We start from the raw sequence: 19,971 nt of genomic DNA on the forward strand, positions 1-19,971 counted from the left end.
AAGAAGCTTAAAGAAAATAAAAATTCTGAAATAAAAGGTCTGACCTCATTAAAGGATCATTATTCACTTCCCTGACACAAAGGATAAACGGGGAAGTATATACTCTACTGTCTCACAGAATGGATAAGGGACTGCAAATAAACTTCCAAAGAGTACAATGGCACATGGGAACTGAATAATAACAAAAAATAAGTCTTAGATTTTCCCTCATTCTCTTTTATGCCAAGCAAAACTGTATTTCTCACTTCGTACTCATCAATTCCACTAGAAAAAAATGCTGGATATGACAGTCAAAGAGATCCTGCCTGCCCAATTTAGCCCCAATGAAGACAGAACAATAGATGTCATAATGAACAGAGGACAGGGTACACAATTTCCATTATCACCCTTTAGTAAAAATAGCATTTGTACTATTCTATGCACTTCCTTCTTCTCTAAACTACCATTGAGTAACTATAGTTAGTTATAGTTAAAATATAATGAGTCAGTCCACATTGTGTAACAAAAAGATCACACAATTTTGAGAGAGCTTTTAGTCTGAGCTCCAATATTTACTTTCAGTGTAACTTTTAAAAACTTAACTATTAAATGGGAATTTTTATAGAGTCATGTAACAAGAATTAATGAGAATAAATCTGTGAAATGTGTCTGAATCACAGACCTATGTTTTAAAGGAAAGTTGAATACTAAATTTATACTAGAAAGCAATGTGTTTAAGAATAGCTCTCATTTTATTAATAAAATAAAATGCATTCAGTATATTGATACTTGCACCATTTAAATATAGCCCCTAATGCAGGTTTCTGCTCCCAAATACATTTTGTTCATTTATTTTGAAACTGAATCTTCCATCGGCTTACTCATCTAATTAATCCAAATGATTCTAAATATGTTGTTTCATTTCTTGGTATTTGTGTTGCTTATAGGTTTAGTATTGCTAAAAAACTATATTTTTTCAATTTTTTTTCAGATCATCCATATCAACAACACAGGATTAATTAGCTTGGAATAGCTAACTGCTTCTAAAATCTCTGAGGAGAATCACAAGAAGCCTCAAACTAATCTCTTTGTCAGTGACTTGGGCCAACTTTTTGTCACCACCTCCTGTGATCATGCTGTGACTTTGACAAGCACCCTTGAGCAAAGAGCATTTCCAGTTTACATGTAGATCAAAGGGAGAGCTGGAACCTAGGAACATGACTGAGCCTGGTATCATTCTCTTCCCTTTAGAACAGGATATACGGAGTTACCCAACCCAAGCTGTCCTCCTGTGACTCGACACAACATGAAAGGATTCGCCACAGTGTTATTTCTGGTAACACTTCATTACAAAGAGATCTCTTGGCAGAGCCGTGACCTAAGTTGTATTTAGCATGTGTAGAAGGAGACACATACATAGTATTGGGTATCATCATGGTTGTCTTGGACAAAAGAGGTAGAGTTCTTCCTTTTTTTGTTTTTACTAATAAACATGAGTATCTTTTAAATTATAAAATAAAAAATAAGAATTATATTAAAGCACATATTCTCTAGATATCAAGCTATATTGCTTTGTGGACCAAATAGCACATAAATTGTCTTCAATTTCCAGAGTTATAGTATACACTAAAAGAATCCAGTCAATTTTTGTGTAATATCATTTTGCCATATTCATTTTTAAAATTCTAAAATCAAAGTTTCTTAGGGCACAAAGCAGTGATTAAGACTCTAAAAAAGATGAGCTACTTAAAGATGCAACCATCACAAAATACTTTTCTCTTTCACAAAATTGAAACTATAATACAATGGCACCCCCTGTTGATAGAATGGCAGAATTGAAATCCCAAAGTAGCAACACAATAGCAAATATTAATTGGAATCAAAATTCAAGGAGTGCCCAATGCCTATTTATGGTTCTTCTTTTATAAATGCCAGTAAACATTGTTCACAGCTTTTCCAAGAGATCCCTTTGTGGTTTTGTGCTACCCAAAATAACACTGTACATCTCTTTCATGCTGTGAAAATTGATCAGGGAATAGGACACAGGTCATTGGCCACTGAGCACATGACATTGTTAGATGGTTACGTGGTATTTGGTTCAATTACATCAATAGCATCAATTGCTTCTTTGACTCTCTGGCATTCTGCACAGCATTTCTTTAAGGCCTAATCATTGCAGGAACATAAGAAAATATATAATTAAGATTTGTTTTCTTACATATATTTAAATATAAGATTTAGAAGAAAATATTGTTGACTGATTTTTTTCATATAACTTATAGTTACATTTGGATTAGGATTCTGCTGACCACATTTTGGAAAACAAATTTTAATTTTTTTGAAAATATGTTAGACTAGATAAATAATCAGTAAACACATTTTGAAACAACTTTTTTATAATATACAAAACATGCTAGATGCAGTCTTATTCTTGAACAAAGGTAAGGGATACCCTCACAAGGAAAGTCTTTGAAAAGATTTCAAAACTCACAGTAATAAACTAATGATTTGAATTTTGCTCAACTCTACTGCTGGAAAGTACATGTATGTTGGAGAGTAGGGATTAGTTTTGAAGTTCTGTTTTTTTTTGTTTTGTTTTGTTTTTTGTTTTGGTGGCCCTGGGGTTTGCACTCAGGACCTCCCACTTGCTAGGCAGGAACTCTAACTGCTTGAGCCACTCTACCTGCCCTATTGTGATGGATTTTTTTCCAAGATGGGATCCTGTGCACTACTTGCCTGGGGTTGTCTTTAAGTTGCAATCCTCCTGATCTCTGCCTCCTGAGTAGCTAGGATTACAGATGGGAGCCACCATTGCCTGGCAAAGTTCTTCTTTCATAAGGGATCAAATAAAAAATACTAATTTGACCTTGTGTGATGTCACTATTTGAAATTGAACCACTCAAATATTGATAAACTTAGTGAATGTGTAGAATAAGAAGTAATTTGCCCCTCAACTCTGGAAAATGATGAAGAAATTTGTCTGCCTTGCTCTGAGATCTAAATGGATAAAAATGTCAGGTTTAAGAATTTGTGGTGATGGAACTTTCTTTACATGAGCTGAAGTCTTATTTCTACTCTTATGTGGCCAGAAATGTTTCAGTTGAGAAAATAGTATAATATTGGTCTATGGTTACCTAATTGTCTGGCGTCACTGGAAATATCTGGAGGAACCAAATCCAAATTTCTTTGGACCTGTACTCACTTTAGCCCATACAGCCATGCAGGATTCCCACAGAAAAAGTTCCACTAAAGATGAGCTCACCACTCCAAAATCATAAAATAAAGAAACATTTCATCATAAGTGAGTCAGAAAACATTATCAGAAAAGCTCAGACAAATCTGGAAAATACTTAAATGGAACTTGCATAAATGAAATATATAATCTTTAAGTTTTAAAATTCTGAGTTACTTAACAGCAGGTAAGACAGAGCTAAGCAGAATGAAAAACTGTACTTGAAGATACATAACACAGAGAGAATTAAAGAAGAGGATAACATGAAAGAGAAATTGAGGAATGGAAGATGGAATGACTAAGTGCAACATATATTTATTCAGACTTCCAAATATGGAAAATAAATGGAATCACTGAGAGAAAATATGAAAAATTTAAAATGCTAAAATTTCCCAAACTGATGAAAGACACAAATCCCCCAACTGATAATGCACAACAAGCATCAACCAGGATAAACTGAGCTAATTCAGCAAAACAGCAGAAAACAATGATGAAGACATCTCAAATGTAGAGAAATAGTTTCCTAAAAAAGGAATGACAATTACATAAACCACAGAGTTTTAAAAAATACAGTATGGAGAATTATATTTGAGAGATAAGAGGAAAACAATTCCCATCTTATACATATGTCTTTCATTTAACAAACATATACATGGCAATTACTAAGAGCCAGCTGGGCTGGCAGAGTAGCTCAAGTGGTAGAGCACCTGCCTAGTTAGTATGAGACCCTGAGTTGAACCCCTAGTACAGCCCAAAACAAACAAATAAAAACCTTTATGGCTGGAGATGTGGCCTAAGTGGTAGAGTACCTGTCTAGCAATCAGAAGCCCCGAGTTCAAACCCCAGAACCATCAAAAAAAAGTGTTAAAATGTACTTTTATAAACAAACAACAAATATAAAGTGCCATAAAAAATCATCAGTAGAATAATTTTTCCTGACACATGCTTTAGGAAGTAGAAAATTAAATCCAAAAATGAAGAATGGTACACAAAGGAAAGTGCTAGCTATGAAAACCTAAATAAATTTGAACCATAAAAACAAGATGAATTCAGGGATTACACAAACAAGGAACAACTAAATATTGGAATTTAACACTATTATAGTATCATCAAATACATATAACAACTTACATGTATAAGGATCTAATATATAATGTACTAACAGATATAGTTATGCTTGCACAACATGAAAAATAATAAATTTACTTTAAATTTAGGCGACAAGTGGTGATTTAACATTCCCCTCTCTAAATGACTGAGCAACTAAATTCATAGATGAACAGGATAATGAATTATTCTCTTATCTATTGGTAATATATAAAACCCAGAGAGCAAAGATTATTCTATTATGCTTGGGACTTTTACAAACACTGACTGTGAATTAAGCCTAAAAGCAATTCTCAGCAACTACTAAGATACCAGTGTGATAAAAGTTGTGCCCTTCAAATAAAATATAATTACACTAGAAGTTAATAACACTGAGAGATGTTTAACTGAATGGCAATTATGAAAATAATCAAATCAAAAGAGGTTGGGGTGTGGATCAAGTGCTAGAATGCCTGCCTGGCAAACACAAAGCCCTGAGTTCAATCCCCAGTTCCAACAAAACAAAAGTACAGAATATGCAACTCCCAATGAAATAATAGATTCAGGCAATAATGTTCAATTAATGCTAAGACATTAGATAAAAGGTTAATAGTGAATTAAATTAACTACATAGTCCACAGATTTCTTGCCACTGACATCTTACAACAGTAATCAATGTTAGTTACATTAATAATCAGATGATCACCTTTGACATCTTAAATTTTACTAAAAATAGATGAAAAAAATAATTATTAAATTTAGGTGACAAATTTATTAATGCTATTCTCATCATTATTCGTATGTTTGAAAAATTTTATAGTAATTTGAATTTTAAATGTCCTCCGAAGGTTCTTCATTGAAGCTTTGTTCCCAGTGTATCAGTGCTCAGAAGCAGGGGCTTTGGGAACTGATTGGATTCTGAGAGCTCTGGACTCATGAATAGATTAATCCATTGACAGGTTCATAGTCTAATAGGCTAATGGGAGGTGGTGGAAAGTTTAGTATGTGGGGCCTGGATCAGGAAGTAAGTCACTGGGGGGGCATTCCTTTGAAGAGTGTGTTTTGTCCCCAGGCCCTTCCTCTCCCCCTCTCTTTAGGTCTTCTAGCCACCATGAGGTGAGCAGCCTTCCTCTACTGTGAGCTTCCCTCATGATATGCTGCCTCACCACAGGCCTAGAACAATAGAGTCAATGACTATGGGCTGAAACCTCTGAAACCATGAGCCAAAATAATTCTTTCCTTAGCACAAATAAAAAAGTTCAAAAATAAAAACTAAAGAATATGGAAACAGCTTTGGGAATTTACTATGCTTTGCTTTTAGTGAGCCAGACCTGTGTCTGTCTGCCTAGGCTCTAGTCCCACCTAAGGCTACTTCCTAAATCTGCAGAATGTGTGGCAACGAAAGTTCCAGTAACAGAGGTCATTCATCCTCCAGCAATCATGGCATTCAGCCTAGAAAGCAACCATGCTGGTGGCCATGACACTAGCTGAACCAGGGAGTTCATGATCAGATACCTGTTCCTCCTCTGATTTTTAATGCAACATTCCAACACCAACTTTGAGCCAAGAAAATGTGGACTGCTGTGCGTTATATTCTGCTACAAAAACACCTGATAAATCAATTTATAAAGAGGAAATGTTTATTTTGGCTCACAGTTTGAGAGATTCCAGTCCATTATTGACTGACCCTGTTGCTTTTGTGTCTGTTACAAGGCAACAAATCATGGTGGTAGCATGGAGCAGAACTTCTTACTTCATGGACAAGCAGCAAAAATGAGAGCAAGGAAGGCTGGGTTCCCATAATGCCCTTCAAGGGCACAGCCCACAATGACCTAAGGACCTCCCTCTAGGCCCCACCTCTTGAAAGTGCTCTCCATACCCATCATAATGGTGTAGCAGGTTGTTTATTAGCTGACCTTAAAATAAGAGTACCCTAGAGTAGCTGAGTGGGCTCAATATAATCACAAAAGTCCTTAAAAGTGGGAAAAGGACATAGATAAAAAGGTCAGAGTAATAGGATGTTAGAAGGCTTCAAATCACTTTCATTAATTGTCTTAGTTTAGACTGCTATAACAAAATACCACATACTGAGTGGGATTAAAAACAACAGAAACTTATTTCTTATACTTCTGGAGATTTCAAAGTCCAAAATCAAGGTACTGGAAGATTTGTTGTCTGGTAAAAGCTTCTTTGGGATTCATGAATGGCACTTTCTTTAGTGACCACATGGTGAAAAGGAAGAGTTAACTGCCTTTTATAAGGGCACTAATCACAAACATGATGACTTCACCCTCATGTCTGTGGAATTTGCTGCTCCTAAAATCACCACTGTCACTGGTTTAATTCAAGCCTTAAGCATCTCTTCGTGGACTGTTGCAGCCACTTCCTCTCTGGTTTAGCTATTTGTTAATTCTCCTACCTTAAATCATTGTCTTCACTTCCTGTTATCCTTACAAAATATAAACATGAACTTATAACCAGTGACTCAAAAACTTTGCAAGCTACTCTCATGTTTAAATAAAAGCTTGTATTATTAAGAAATAAGTAGTATTGAGCACAGAGATTAAGTCTATAGACTTTGGACTCAAACTTGGTCCTGGATCAGAAACACCTGGGTTTCCATACTGTTTTTTTTTTTTTCCATTTCTTGCAAATTCCTTATCCTTTCAAGAGATCATTATAGTACCTACCTCATTGATTTTCGAGTTATACATGGTGATACATATAAAGAGCTTAGTATAGTGACTAGAACAAAAGAGTGATCGATAAATATTAGTGGATATTCTTATTATTTAAGATGGTGATCAATGCTTTTAAGATTCAGACTCCCTCTATTAGTCACCAACTTCTGCCTCAACAAAATGCTACAAACTTGGTAACTTATGCAGAAATTTATCTTCTTACAGTTCTGGAGGCTCAAGATCAGGGGACTATCATGTCTAGTTTCTGGTGAAGCCTCCCTTCCTGACTTGTTGATAACCATTCTTATTATTGTGCAATTCATGACCTTCCCTCTGTGTGCAAGGAGAAGGCCCTCTGGTATCTCCTCTTTTGAGACAGCAAACCTGTTGGATTAAGGCTCAACCCTTCTGACCTCATTTAATCTTAATTACCTACTTAAAAGCCCTAACCCAAATGAGTTAGTGGTTAACCTCTTAACATAAGGATGTTAGAGGGACACAATTCAGTGCCTAGCACCTTATTTCTATTTGATATTTCTGACTCATCTCTCTCTAGTATAACGAATGCAGGGATTTTGCCACAATAGTATTTCATGGCTAAAATACACATCACTAGGTACAGCTAGTGAAGTGACATACCCAATGTCAATGCCCAAATAGGAACTAACATTCAGACATTCCAATTCCATTCAAAAGTTTATTCAGTTATGCCACTGATTCCCTAACAGTATTTTGCAGAACATAAACTATGTAAGAGGCTCAGTGAATAAAATTATTGAAATGTGTCTCTTAACACTCTACACAATCTCCCTTCTTGAATAATTGCAGTTGAACAACTTGTTTAAATTTACCTAACCCCACAATTAGTGACAGAATGCCTTTTCCACCATATATTAATGCCAGCAGCAAATAATCTGGGAAATGATGCCATAGTTTAATATGACTGTGACAGATTTGAAAGGGACTTGGTGTGCTCAGTAGGAAAATAATCCTACTGACCTGAGGTTAGGATGATGCAAAAAAGTTTTAATAATTTTGATAAGATTTATGCTTTTATTCAAAGGCATAAATACATTTTATTGATAAAATGAGTATGGGGTGTTTTTACTGTCCTGAGTGAAACTTTTTAATCTTATTACAGTGTAGGTTTTTGAAATATATGATTTTGCTTTGATAAGAGGAAATGCAAGTATGCTAAATTAGGAGTTGAGGGTTTTCTTTTATTTTTTAAAATTTTTATTGTTTTATTATTCATATGTGCATACAATGCTTGGGTCATTTCTCCCTCCTGCCCCCACCCCCTCCCTTACCACCCATTCCACCCCCTCCCTCTCCCCCCCTACCCCCTCGATACCCAGCAGACACTATTTTGCTCTTATCTCTAATTTTGTTGAAGAGAGAGTATAAGCAATAATAGGAAAGAACAAGTGTTTTTGCTGGTTGAGATAAAGATAGCTATACAGGGAGTTGACTCACATTAATTTCCTGTGCATGTGTGTTACCTTCTTAGGTTAACTCTTTTTGATCTAACCCTTTCTCTAGTTCCTGGTCCCCTTCACCTACTGGCCTCAGTTGCTTTTAAGGTATCTGCTTTAGTTTCTCTGCATTGAAGGCAACAAATGCTAGCTAATTTTTTAGGTGTCTTACCTATCCTCAAACCTCCCTTGTGTGCTCTCACTTTTATCATGTGCTCAAAGTCCAATCCCCTTGTTGTGTTTGCCCTTATATGTAATGTCCGAATATGAGGGAGAACATATGATTTTTGGTCTTTTGGGCCAGGCTAACCTCACTCAGAATGATGTTTTCCAATTCCATCCATTTACCAGCAAATGATAACATTTTGTTCTTCTTCATGGCTGCATAAAATTCCATTGTATATACATACCACATTTTCTTAATCCATTCATCAATGGTGGGGCATCTTGGCTGTTTCCATAATTTGGCTATTGTGAATAGTGCTGCAATAAACATGGGTGTGCAGGTGTCTCTGGAGTAACCTGTATAACTCTTGGGTATATCCCCAAGAGTGGTATTGCTGGATCAATTGGTAGATCAATGTTTAGTTTTTTAAGTAGCCTCCAAATTTTTTTCCAGAGTGGTTGTACTAGTTTACATTCCCACCAACAGTGTAAGAGGGTTCCTTTTTCCCTGCATCCTCGCCAACACCTGTTGTTGGTGGAGGGTTTTCCAAGTGGAGAATATTACTTTTCTTAGTAGTTGCTAGGAACCAGGTAATGAAGCTACTATGTCTTTATTTGGCAGAAAAATTGGGGGGATAGACAGGAAAATAATTAAACAGTGTTAAGGTTTGATAATGAGTACTTAATTCTGTTGCTGTGAAGGGGTACATATTTGTTATAGTAAAATTACTGATAAGAAATAACATTAAATGAGTATTAATTTGCATTTCTGTTGTAAAGTTCACAATTTAAATATTATAATTAAAGAATAATTAAGCCAATAAGTAATTTAACATTGATCAAGTATTGAAAAAATATGTGCTGCTAGTTAAATATCTTAAACAATACAAATAAGGATTATAATATTAAGGTAAAAAGAATATCTGTATCAATGAATACACAATACTTTGCCTGCTACTCAGTAGCTGAGACTTAAGAAAAATCACAAGTCAAGAATTGTCCCATTTTGAAAGTGTAGTTATTTCTCTGCATTTATAAGCAGGTAACTAAATCTATGACTACTCTGTCTACATGTGAATGTAAAGTAAACAAATATATAGAATTATATATACTGTACAATTAGCATTTCATACACTAATGGAAAATCTCAAATGTGTCAAACATCTCTGAACTTACAGGTCTGCCACTGAAGAGCTGTATGAATATATACTCTTCTGTCTTGCAGAAAGTGAAAGAACTACGCAAATTGTATAAAGAAAATATTACTTAACTGAACCCATCAGAACTGTATTCTCTGATCTCTCACTTGCTGACATACAGTGAACTTTTAAGTTCCAGTACAGATAAGTTTCCTTTCTTGATACTTACTGAGATCCACTGATGTTCAAGTCTCCATGTTAGAATAAGACATCTTGGGCATTCAATAATTTATATCTCAGGAGAAGAATAAACAATTCTTTGTAAATACAAGGACAACAATTATCATAGGTGTGTTACAGATAAGGTACTATGAAATTTCATGTTATTATTACTTTAAAAAGTAATGGCTGAAGAAAGTTTTACTACAAACTATTATGCATGCTCTATCTTGAAAGATAGGTAAGAGCTGATATGTAAAAATAGGGCAAAGGGAATGCTAAAGAGAATAAAAATGAGGAAAACTATAGATACAAACAGTACAAGTATTTTGAGAAATTTCCTCAAATTATAGGAAAGGCTGCTGAAGTTGGGAATGAAGTATAAATTAGGAAAATCCTCTTATTTTCATCTTGGATGATTTTAAATTAAGGGTTTGTTTATTTTAATAGTCCAAGGCAAGGAAGTTCTTTTATATAAATCTGCATGTTTTTGAAATTAGGGAACTACATGTTTTGAATTTATCATTATGCTAAAATACAATTTGCCTAAAATTTATGAGTTAAAATGTCAGAAAAGTTTAATGCTGTATCAAATGTGTATACAGTACTTTGGGTTATAAAATACCCCTTATTTTATTAATCCTTTGCATGCATTACTCTTTCCTTTTAATTCTTACATTATGTGAAATATGTTAGCTCTATTATATCAAGAAAAAAGCCAAGGTGGTGAGTACTTAACTTGCTAATAAGTTCAGAATCAATGGGTCAGAATTTGCATGACCCTGAGCCTGGCCTCCTAACAACTATTCAATACTGCATCTAAAGGTTATAGCTTCCAAAAAACATAATTATCTCTACTTCCCAGAAACAAAAAACACAAATTTTAAAAAGGCAGAATTTGCTTTCATTTGAAACTCAAAGTTTAAACAATGTAAGTTTTTTTTTTAAACTGCATAGCTAGAAGTTTTCAAAGAAACTAAATTTAACTGAATGCTAGTCAATAAAGAAAACCTGGTTTTTAATTCCAGGTGTTACCCACGCACCCTCCAGTCTCAAAAATTAGGGATCAAAATGCTATACCATTTATAAACAGAATGCTTTGAGTCTGTTTTCCTACAAATAGCTCTGTAACTTGTGTTACCCCTGGCAGAAATATTTCTAATGCATTAATACACCATATTTTTCAGATGTTTCCAAGGTACTAATTGGATTGCCTTTAGATGATTTTTCAAAGCACAGAGGCAGAAGGCTTGCAAGTCAGGAGCAGCTTTCTACAGGTCTCCTGTCCCTGATTCAACCATCACCTTTGAGTTTCCAGCTTTGTTATCATTAATAATAAAATTTTTAATATTATCATTAATATTAATATTAATTTTTTTTAAATATTAAAAATTGCAGAAGGCTTGCAAGTCAGGAGCAGCTTTCTATAGGTCACCTATCCCTGATTCAACCATCACCTCTGCATTTCTAGCTTTTTTGTCATTAATATTAATATTAAAAATATTTTTAAAATATTAAAAATTGCAGAAGGCTTGAAAGTCAGGAGCAGCTTTCTACAGGTTATCTGTTCCTATTCAACCATCACCTTTGAGTTCTTTTTATAATTAATATGCAGCTTGGGCCTCAATGCCTCCAGCTAAGACCTGAGCAGTGCCCAGAGAAAGGAGGTGCGCCAGAGGTGTAGCAACTCATCTACTTGGGGTCCACATCGAGGTACAAAAGCCACCAACCCACTAAAGCGATCAAAACGACCCAGAGGCCAAGCAGCACTTCTAAGCCTTTCCTTAGTAATTCTTACCCTCCACTTCCGCTTCCGGGGAGATGACGCGCCCGTGTGGGCGGGACTAAAGAGGAGCCGGAAGTAGATTTACTTCCGGTACGGGAAACTCCTAGCTGCTGCTCTGACCCGGCTTGACAGGCGCGGTCGCTGCAAGGAGCGCTCTCTCCTTTCGCCTCTCTCTTTCCTAACGTTCACACTCGTTCGCCTCCGTCGTCCCTCAGCTCCTGTCTCCGAAGTCGCCCCTTCCCTATGTTCCGGGGCAGGAGTCCTGAAAGCAAAGACCCGCCCGGCCGTACCCCATCATGTCCGAACCGACTAAAGAGCTGATGGAGCTGGTGTGGGGCACCAAGAGCAGCCCCGGTCTCTCAGATACCATCTTCTGTCGCTGGACGCAAGGTACCCTGGCCGGGCTCTCACCTCCAGCCGCCGCCTCCCCTGCCCTGCGAGAGTCCAGCGGTGGCGCTTCCCGCTCCAGTCCCCCGCGTCCCCGCACTCGGTCCGGGTCCTGGTGCCGGCGCTCCAACTGGATTTTCTAGAAACGCATGGCCCTCCTGGGTGGGGGAGGCTGAGTGGGAGAGAGGCTACAGCTGTCCTCCATCTCTGTCCGACGGCCGCCTCTCAGCTGGGGACAAGGGGTACATGGTCCCTTGCTGAGCGTGCAGAAACCGAAGTTGTGGCCCCTGCGCAGGTGCCAGGTTCTCCATTGGTGCTCTGGGTCCCTCTGGATCTTTGCCCCCAACACAGCCTTCTTTAATCCGTGTTTGCTGGGTTTTTTTGGGAGGAGGCGAGTCCACAGGAAAGTCAAGGTGGCTAATGCCAGAAAGCAGTTTTGTCGTTTGTATTGTAATTGTGGTTAGGCGTGGTACTCTGAATATAGATACAATGTTGCTTGCTCTTGGCTCAGTGTCCGCGGGTTTGAGATTGTATCTGATAGTATCTGTTTACAGTTAAAAGGAATATGGATCACAGCACTTCCTGTGCCAGTGTAATATTACCCAGACAGGATTTATACTTATATAAAAGTCTTAATAATACAAATAGTTTATGAAATGAAAATAATCATTTATTGAATGCCTGCACCGAACTTTGCTGTGCACTGGGCGCTTTATACTAATACTTATCCCTGATTCTTGAGTTTTGATAATAAAACCCAATTAACACATTACTTAAGGAGACGAGGAAAAAATAGTGAGGTAGTTAGCATTGCCTTTGGAGTCAGAAGGACCAGTATGTATGTAAAACGCTATTATTACTATTATTATTATTATTTAGAGAACATTGGTTCTCAAAAGATTTGGGTGATTTTTTTTCTGTAGTAAGTAGAAATTTGTGTCGTATTTCAAAATGTATTTTGTAACAAAAATTTAGGATCGAAGTAATCATTTTTCCATCTTTAGATATGCCAGTTTTAAGACCTGGTAAAATTAGAATGATGACTTGCTGCAGTAAATTGGACTGTTTAGTTCATCACTCTTGCTTTCCAGATGGGAACAATGAGTGTAAAGGTGAAATGACTGGGTCAAAATTGCACAAATTGATAGAAGGAGGAGCCAATGCCAAGTCTCCCAACTCCTAATGCAGCTCACTTTTCTTTATTTTCCTTTGAGTTTCTAACCCCATATGTATTTAGTTTGACTCCTTTTATGCATTCAATTACATCAGTTAAACAGTATTTTCTAAAATCTTAGACACCTGCCTTTGCAGATTTTGTTGTAAAACTTATGTCCTACTTTGAATTATCCTAAAAATGTACAGCTCTAAAATACACGCAACTGGAAAGCATTAAGAAAAACTTTGCTTCCCTTGTAATCAGCTAGTACTTATTAGGCATATTGCAATGTAAAATAACAATATTCGGCCTTGTTTATACTGCAGTGCAATTCTTGTAATACCTATAGCACGGTCTTTGAATATGCTTACTTGAGTTCTAGGTTCACATGATTATTTTATTTAAGCCTCAGTTGTCTTCTGTAGTGTCATCCTCATAGGGTCATTCTGAGGGTTAAAATCCAGGTAAATACGTATCTGCGCTTTGCACAATATCTGGTATATAGTAAACACCCAGTAAGTGGTAGCTACTGCTGTATTATTTTACAAAGTATGTAAAGTGTGGACTAAGCCATAGATCCCTGTGACTGCCCTTACAATCACAAGGAAATGTTTATTTAATCAATAATCATTATTATAAAAAGAACTTTATATTAATATATTAGAATACTCTCTCTACCTTGTGCCTATCAGTCATGTGGAAGTTCCTTAACAAGATTAAAAATTAGTTCAATGAGTACCATTTCAAACTACAGTACTTCTTATCAACCCCTCTCCCCCATCCCAGGTGCAGTTAGTTATATTATGGTCCTTCAAAGTCTAACATTGATCAAGATTTTAAGGCTCCCAAACAAAATTTTTTATTACCCCTGAATGGGCTGTTAATTAGTTTTATTTTTGTAGAGTGTTGTGTTCCTTCCTTCATTCTTAGAGGTCATTGCTAAATATTGCTGTGGCAGTCATTTGGGACTTTGGGAATCAGCACACAACACTGTTTTACTGCATAAGTAGTGTGACTTCAACCCTGGCTTTATTTCGTGGTCAATAATTGTGCTTTGAGTTGACAACTGCAATCTCAGTTGTTTGGAAGCAAGGTACAAGTCTGGAGATTCTCTACTTGTGAAATTCTATTTATGGTCATGTTAAATTATTTTGATATGGCTGTTTAAAACAAACTGAAAGAGTGGCATATAGTTGTTTTTAATTGATTTGACATTTTTAGATAGTTCTCTAAATATCTTTCATTTAAAAACTGTGTGAGGTAAGTGTTTTGTTTTTGGCCAGTTTTTATTTAAAGACAATAAGCCACTGAATTTGAAGGCTTGATATAGGCTTTCTTGACTTGAAGATTTATTCTCTACTCCCTGTTTTCTTCCTGCACATTTGCATATAGTACATTTGAAGAAAACCTTTTTTTTTTCCACTTTGTTAGTTCATTATCACCACTTAATCTTTTGTTCTTGTTACAAACTACCCCATTGATTCAGGCCCTTGCAGTTGAGACTTAATAGGGTGAGAGAGAAGGCAAATAAATATGGTATATCATACATTAAGTGCATATAATAGAAGGTAAGAGAACAGGGAGATCTGGGTAGGGATGGCCAGGATGTTACTCATTTTAAGAAGGTGTAAGCACTGGTTTAGTCATTCAGACATTTGATGAAAGCGTTCCAGGCAGAAGGCATGGCCATTATACAAGTCTTAATGTAGAATATATCTGGTCTATTGCTCAAGGAACAAGGAGGAGGAAAGAGTGGCTGTAGAGGGAGTGAGGGAAGAAGAGAGTAATAAAAGTTGATGTAAGAAATAATATGGTCCAAATTATATTTAAGGCTTTCTAGGCCATTGTAAGGACTTTGGCTCTTACCCTGAATGAAAAGGGGGGGAGTGTCACTGGAAGGTGTAGAGGAAAGGAAACACAGGATTTGACAAGTTGTTAGAAGGTAAATTTGGCTGCATGTTAGAAGACAGACTATAGTGGATGAAGTGTGAAATTAAGATTAGAGACAACTGTAGTATTCCAGGGGGAAGTGTGGAGATGGGAAAGTGGTGATTGGCTGTATCATAACAGAACCAAAGTAAAAGTCATCTAGGTGCAACAGAAGTAGTATTAATCCTATAAAGGAAAACATTTGACTTATTAGGAATTTAGTTTCTTTTCAGTGTTGATTGTGTAGCTCAGTTTGCAGAGTTTCTGCGTTTTGTTTTGTTTTTTTCCTCAACCCACCTTTATGCTATTGAAGCAAAAGCAGCCACAGAGAGAGGGGCTTTTCCAGTACTTGATTTATAAAAGCATATGAGATCTTCAGCTTGCAAACTCTCAGAAACCATTTTTTCCTTTCCTATAAGGTTCAGATTATTATTTCATCTAAAGATTAGCTGGAAAGGGAGAAACTCAGTTTTGCTATTTGTAGCAGATCAATATGGTGGGGTTTTTTAGGGGTTAGGTTTGGGGAAGGGACTATAATTGGTTAAAAGTAGAGTTTTAGGTTTTCAGGACAATCTTTATTAAATAATATGAAACTGAGATTTAATAAGTAACAGGAAAAGTGAAGATTCAGCTTAAAATACAAGTATAAAGTGTATTAGGAATTTGAGTCAAAGTTTGAAAGTTTGGCATTTATTATAATGTGATTTAATATTATACCAAAGTAATAAAATGATGTATCAGTATCATTAATTTTTCTTTCCCAAAGAGGATTATACTGAGTGTGGATCATATTATTGAAGATTTTGTTAGAAGCTTTTATTTCTTTTAAATATAGTTTTTCCTTTATCAACATAGCTAAATCGTAATTCACCTAACAACCATTTTTTCTAATTTATCATTTGTAAGCACATGTGACATTCCTTGATACTGTATATTTTTGAAGTCTTAAGGGTGTCTGTCATGCTATCGTGCATATGCTTTACAGTTTTTGGAAATCTCATTTAAGTATTACAACAAACCTGAAAAATAGCAAAGAACAAATGTAGCTATCCTAATTTTATTTTTAGCTAACTTAAGTAAGACCTATGATCATCTGACTTGTCATAGTCAAACCAAGTCATTCTATGACCTTGTGTTTATATGAAATGCTAGAATTTTGGAGGTCAGTTGTCAGGTTGGTTTGAGTAAAATACACACACATACACACACACACATACACACACACACACACACAGAATAAGAAATGATAATTAGGAACTGGAAAGTTGCAGAGGCTAATAGCTCAAGTTTAAATTAGTTATGAACTATAAAACATGAAACTACATAAGGCTTTTCTTTGACTTTAGAGAGAACTGTGATAGAAAATTTTATGTGTGTGTATATATATATGATCAGTTATTAGAATAATTTCAGATTAATCAGAAATCAGCCATTTATGATAAGCAAATTCCTTTTAAAATGAGAAAATAATTTGAGTATGAGAACACAATGTAAGTAACTACGTCCTAACAAACCCAAATAAAACCTTACTCAAGCACAAGGCCCTGAGTTCAAATGTCATACCAAAAGAAAGAAAAAGAAAATTGCATTGAAACAATTGTAGATATTCTTCTTTCATACTATACCAAAACTCACATGGTAGTGACTTCAAAATTGGTTGCACTATGGAATTTGAAGTTTTCCACCTCCTGTCTGTCTTGCATTTTAAATGGATCTTTTACCTGTTCATTAATTTATTAACATCATGTATTGGTCATTTTGAAATTGTTGATCCACTGGTTTATGATAGCCTTGTAAATTTAATGTATTATTTAATATCAAAAGTCACATTTGTTACTACTGATCTCATCAGAAAACTTTTAAAAATTGAGAAGCTGCCAAACTCACAGTTGTGGACTCAGGTTTTCCACATTATTGCTTGAGAACTTGAAATTTTATCACAGGTAAAAATACTGTCAGTGATTTTCCTTGATGTGTCTTGATTCATTTCTTGATTCACTTCTGAGAAAATGTCTACCATACACTCAAGTCTGAGTAATTGTAGTTTATTGATAATTCTTCAAAGTAAAAACAAACAGCAACAAAAAGAAATCCGAGCACCCCAATTTAAAAAGCAACTAGTTTAGGTTGCAGTTTAAAAAAAATTGCACATGTGCTTTTGCTTTAGGTAATGGTAGCTAGATCATCATACTTTGGTTGGTAGCAGTAAGGCATTATAGGTAGTTTCCAATTTGTCACAAAGAATATTTAGAAAAGAAGACATTGCATTCAAGGGCAATAAAATTAGTTGCTTTTATTACATCAGTAAGAGTGTTCTCAAGTTAAATTGGCTGTGTATATTTCTAGGATGGCATTTATCACTACTAGATCAGTTTGATAGCACTATCCTGATGTGTCCTAAAGTACCTGCAATTTAATTCACTATTGCCTTTGTGCCATCACTGTGAATGTCAACAGAGTGAAAAGGGCAAATGGTGTCTATTATTATTATGGAAATTATTTTAACCTGCATTGGGCCCCCTGAAAGGGTTCAAGGACTTCCAAAAAGTCTGTAGACCACATTTGAGAACCTCTCTCTTTAGCCAACACCACTATTGACACACCAGTCTTTCTCAGTTCTCCTTCTAAAACTTGGAGTCCTTAAATTTGTTTTTTTCTCATATAAATCACTCTTTTCATGTTTTTTAAAAAAAAATACAACTTACCATTTAGTCTACAAAAACAGTAATTATTTATCCAACTACCCTTCAAGCTATCATCTTTTTGCCTTCTTGCCACACTTGCTTAACAAATAGTTTACTTTTACTGTTTCTTCTAATTTGGACTATACTTGAGGCCTATGGAGTTTGGCTGTTCTCTTCAGCAGTCTAAATTTCCTTTTTTAGTATTGCTAGTGACATGCTTAATCCAGTATTATAATTTATGTTTTTACTCAGCATTTGTAAGAGTTCATTCCTTTTCTGATTTTTCCTCTCTAGAACCTCAGTTCATATGTTTTTTTCTCAACTATTTTATAATGTCCATTAGTCTCTGTTGCTGACTCAGCTTTTGCTCTCATTTTTAATGTTTCCAACTTCATTATTTTTGTTGTGCATGTTCTCATTCACTTTAACTGACATATTCAGATGATTCAAATTGCTATCTTTAGTCCTAAATCTTGCCCTGAGCTCAAGACCCCTGGGTCTCACTTCTGCATGTTGATAAATGGTTCTTAAATTTTTGAAACTGAACTTGACATCCTTTGAAACAAACATCCCCATTGTCTTTCCTCCCAAAACTTCAAGAAGCATTAATCTAGCAACTACTTTAGAACATACTTTGGGTAGACAGTGGTCAGTAAAACAGGCAAGTTACTTACAAGGTAAATTAGCAATATAATTACAGATTATAAATACTGAAAGTATTGTGGCATATTAGGAGAGACTCCTTAGATAGGTTTGTCAGGAAATATTTCTCTAAAAAATTAACATTTAAATTGAGCCCAGAAGAATAAAGATATAGCTGTAATAAAGACAATAGCAAGAGCATTTCATGCAGGCAGAACAGCAAACATGGAAGCTTCAGGGAAAGATCTTGGGATGTTCTAAGAACCTCAGATCATTGTAGTTAGTGAAAATAAGAGTAAACTGAGGGTCAGTGGATTAGTAGATCCTACAGTGTCTCCAGACCATGAAATGGAATTTGAGTTTTATTCTAATGGCAATTGAGAGGATGTTGAAATGTTTTGAACAAGTTGTGACAAAATCTGATTTCTGTTTCTAAAATATTCATCTTGCAACTCTGGTGAATAGATTGGGATTAAGAAGGAGGTGAGAAGGAGCTGGTAGATCTGGTTGGAAACTTTTTAACCATATTATGGGTGAGAGATGATGGTGGTTTATATGGTAGATTACAGGTGGGATAGAAATGGACATGCTTAAGAACCAAGAGGACTTTATCTTAGGATGAAGCCTAGAAGATAAGTTGATGTTTTCCAGAGAAAGGGTAGGTATTCCAAGCAGAAGAACATTATGTGCAAAGGTTGGGACTCAGACCAGGTATGGGTACATACTTGTAATCCCAGCACTAGGAGGCAGGGGCAGGAATATTTGAAGATCTGAAAGAACCTCAGCATGCTTTTAAGAATCTGCAGGGGAGAATGCCAAAGAATGAAGTAAGAGCAATAGGCAGAAGCCAGATAATACAGGGCCATTTTAAGTAATTCGTGTCTGGGGTTCTGATCTCTAAGCTAATATTGGGAATTATCTGGTTATAACCAGTAATAAAAATTCAGGGAGTAGATGAAATCACACAGGAAGAAAGACAAATGCAGAGCTCCTAATGCAGAGGAGCTGAGGGGCATCAACATTTAAAAAGAACGGGTCATGGAGACTGAGAAGAAGTAGAAAAGGAACAGATGCAAAAAGAGGGACCCAAATCTAAGGGTCAAAGGTTTTTAAGAAGTTGTCATCATTTTAGGTGATTTTCTGGGAGGCTCAGTAAGATAGGATGTGAAAAGAAGCTTGTATTGGTTATTGATGAACTCAGGTGAGGATGAATTTGGTATAGTCATATGTTGAACACTGGATTATCCTAGGTTGAGAAAACTGTGAGGTAAGAAAAAAAAAAACATGTTGATGACTAGTGGAGGGGTGCTTTGAGACTACAAGAATAAGACAGTATTGGTTGGAATTTTTTGGTGGAATCTTAAAAGGGATTTAAAAAATATATTTGAGGTACTTGTTCAAATACTGTTTG

General features: G+C 35.8%; 1 protein-coding gene across 3 annotated transcripts in view; it reads left to right on the plus strand.

Annotated features, from left to right (window-relative positions):
• The first annotated feature begins 11,833 nt into the window (after positions 1 to 11,833).
• Positions 11,834 to 19,971, plus strand: part of Mindy3 (MINDY lysine 48 deubiquitinase 3) — a 65,199-nt gene continuing 57,061 nt past the window's right edge. For all 3 annotated transcript variants that reach the window (XR_012442155.1, XM_074056597.1, XM_074056598.1), the window contains exon 1: positions 11,834 to 12,152. Coding sequence is in view for 2 of the 3 variants with exons in the window: in XM_074056597.1 (XP_073912698.1) it covers positions 12,059 to 12,152 (94 nt within the window). In the remaining variant the exon portion in view is untranslated. The remainder of the gene's footprint in view (positions 12,153 to 19,971) is intronic.

The sequence above is a fragment of the Castor canadensis genome, chromosome 15, assembly GCF_047511655.1.
Source record: "Castor canadensis chromosome 15, mCasCan1.hap1v2, whole genome shotgun sequence".
In the NCBI taxonomy this organism is placed as follows: Eukaryota; Metazoa; Chordata; class Mammalia; order Rodentia; family Castoridae; genus Castor; species Castor canadensis.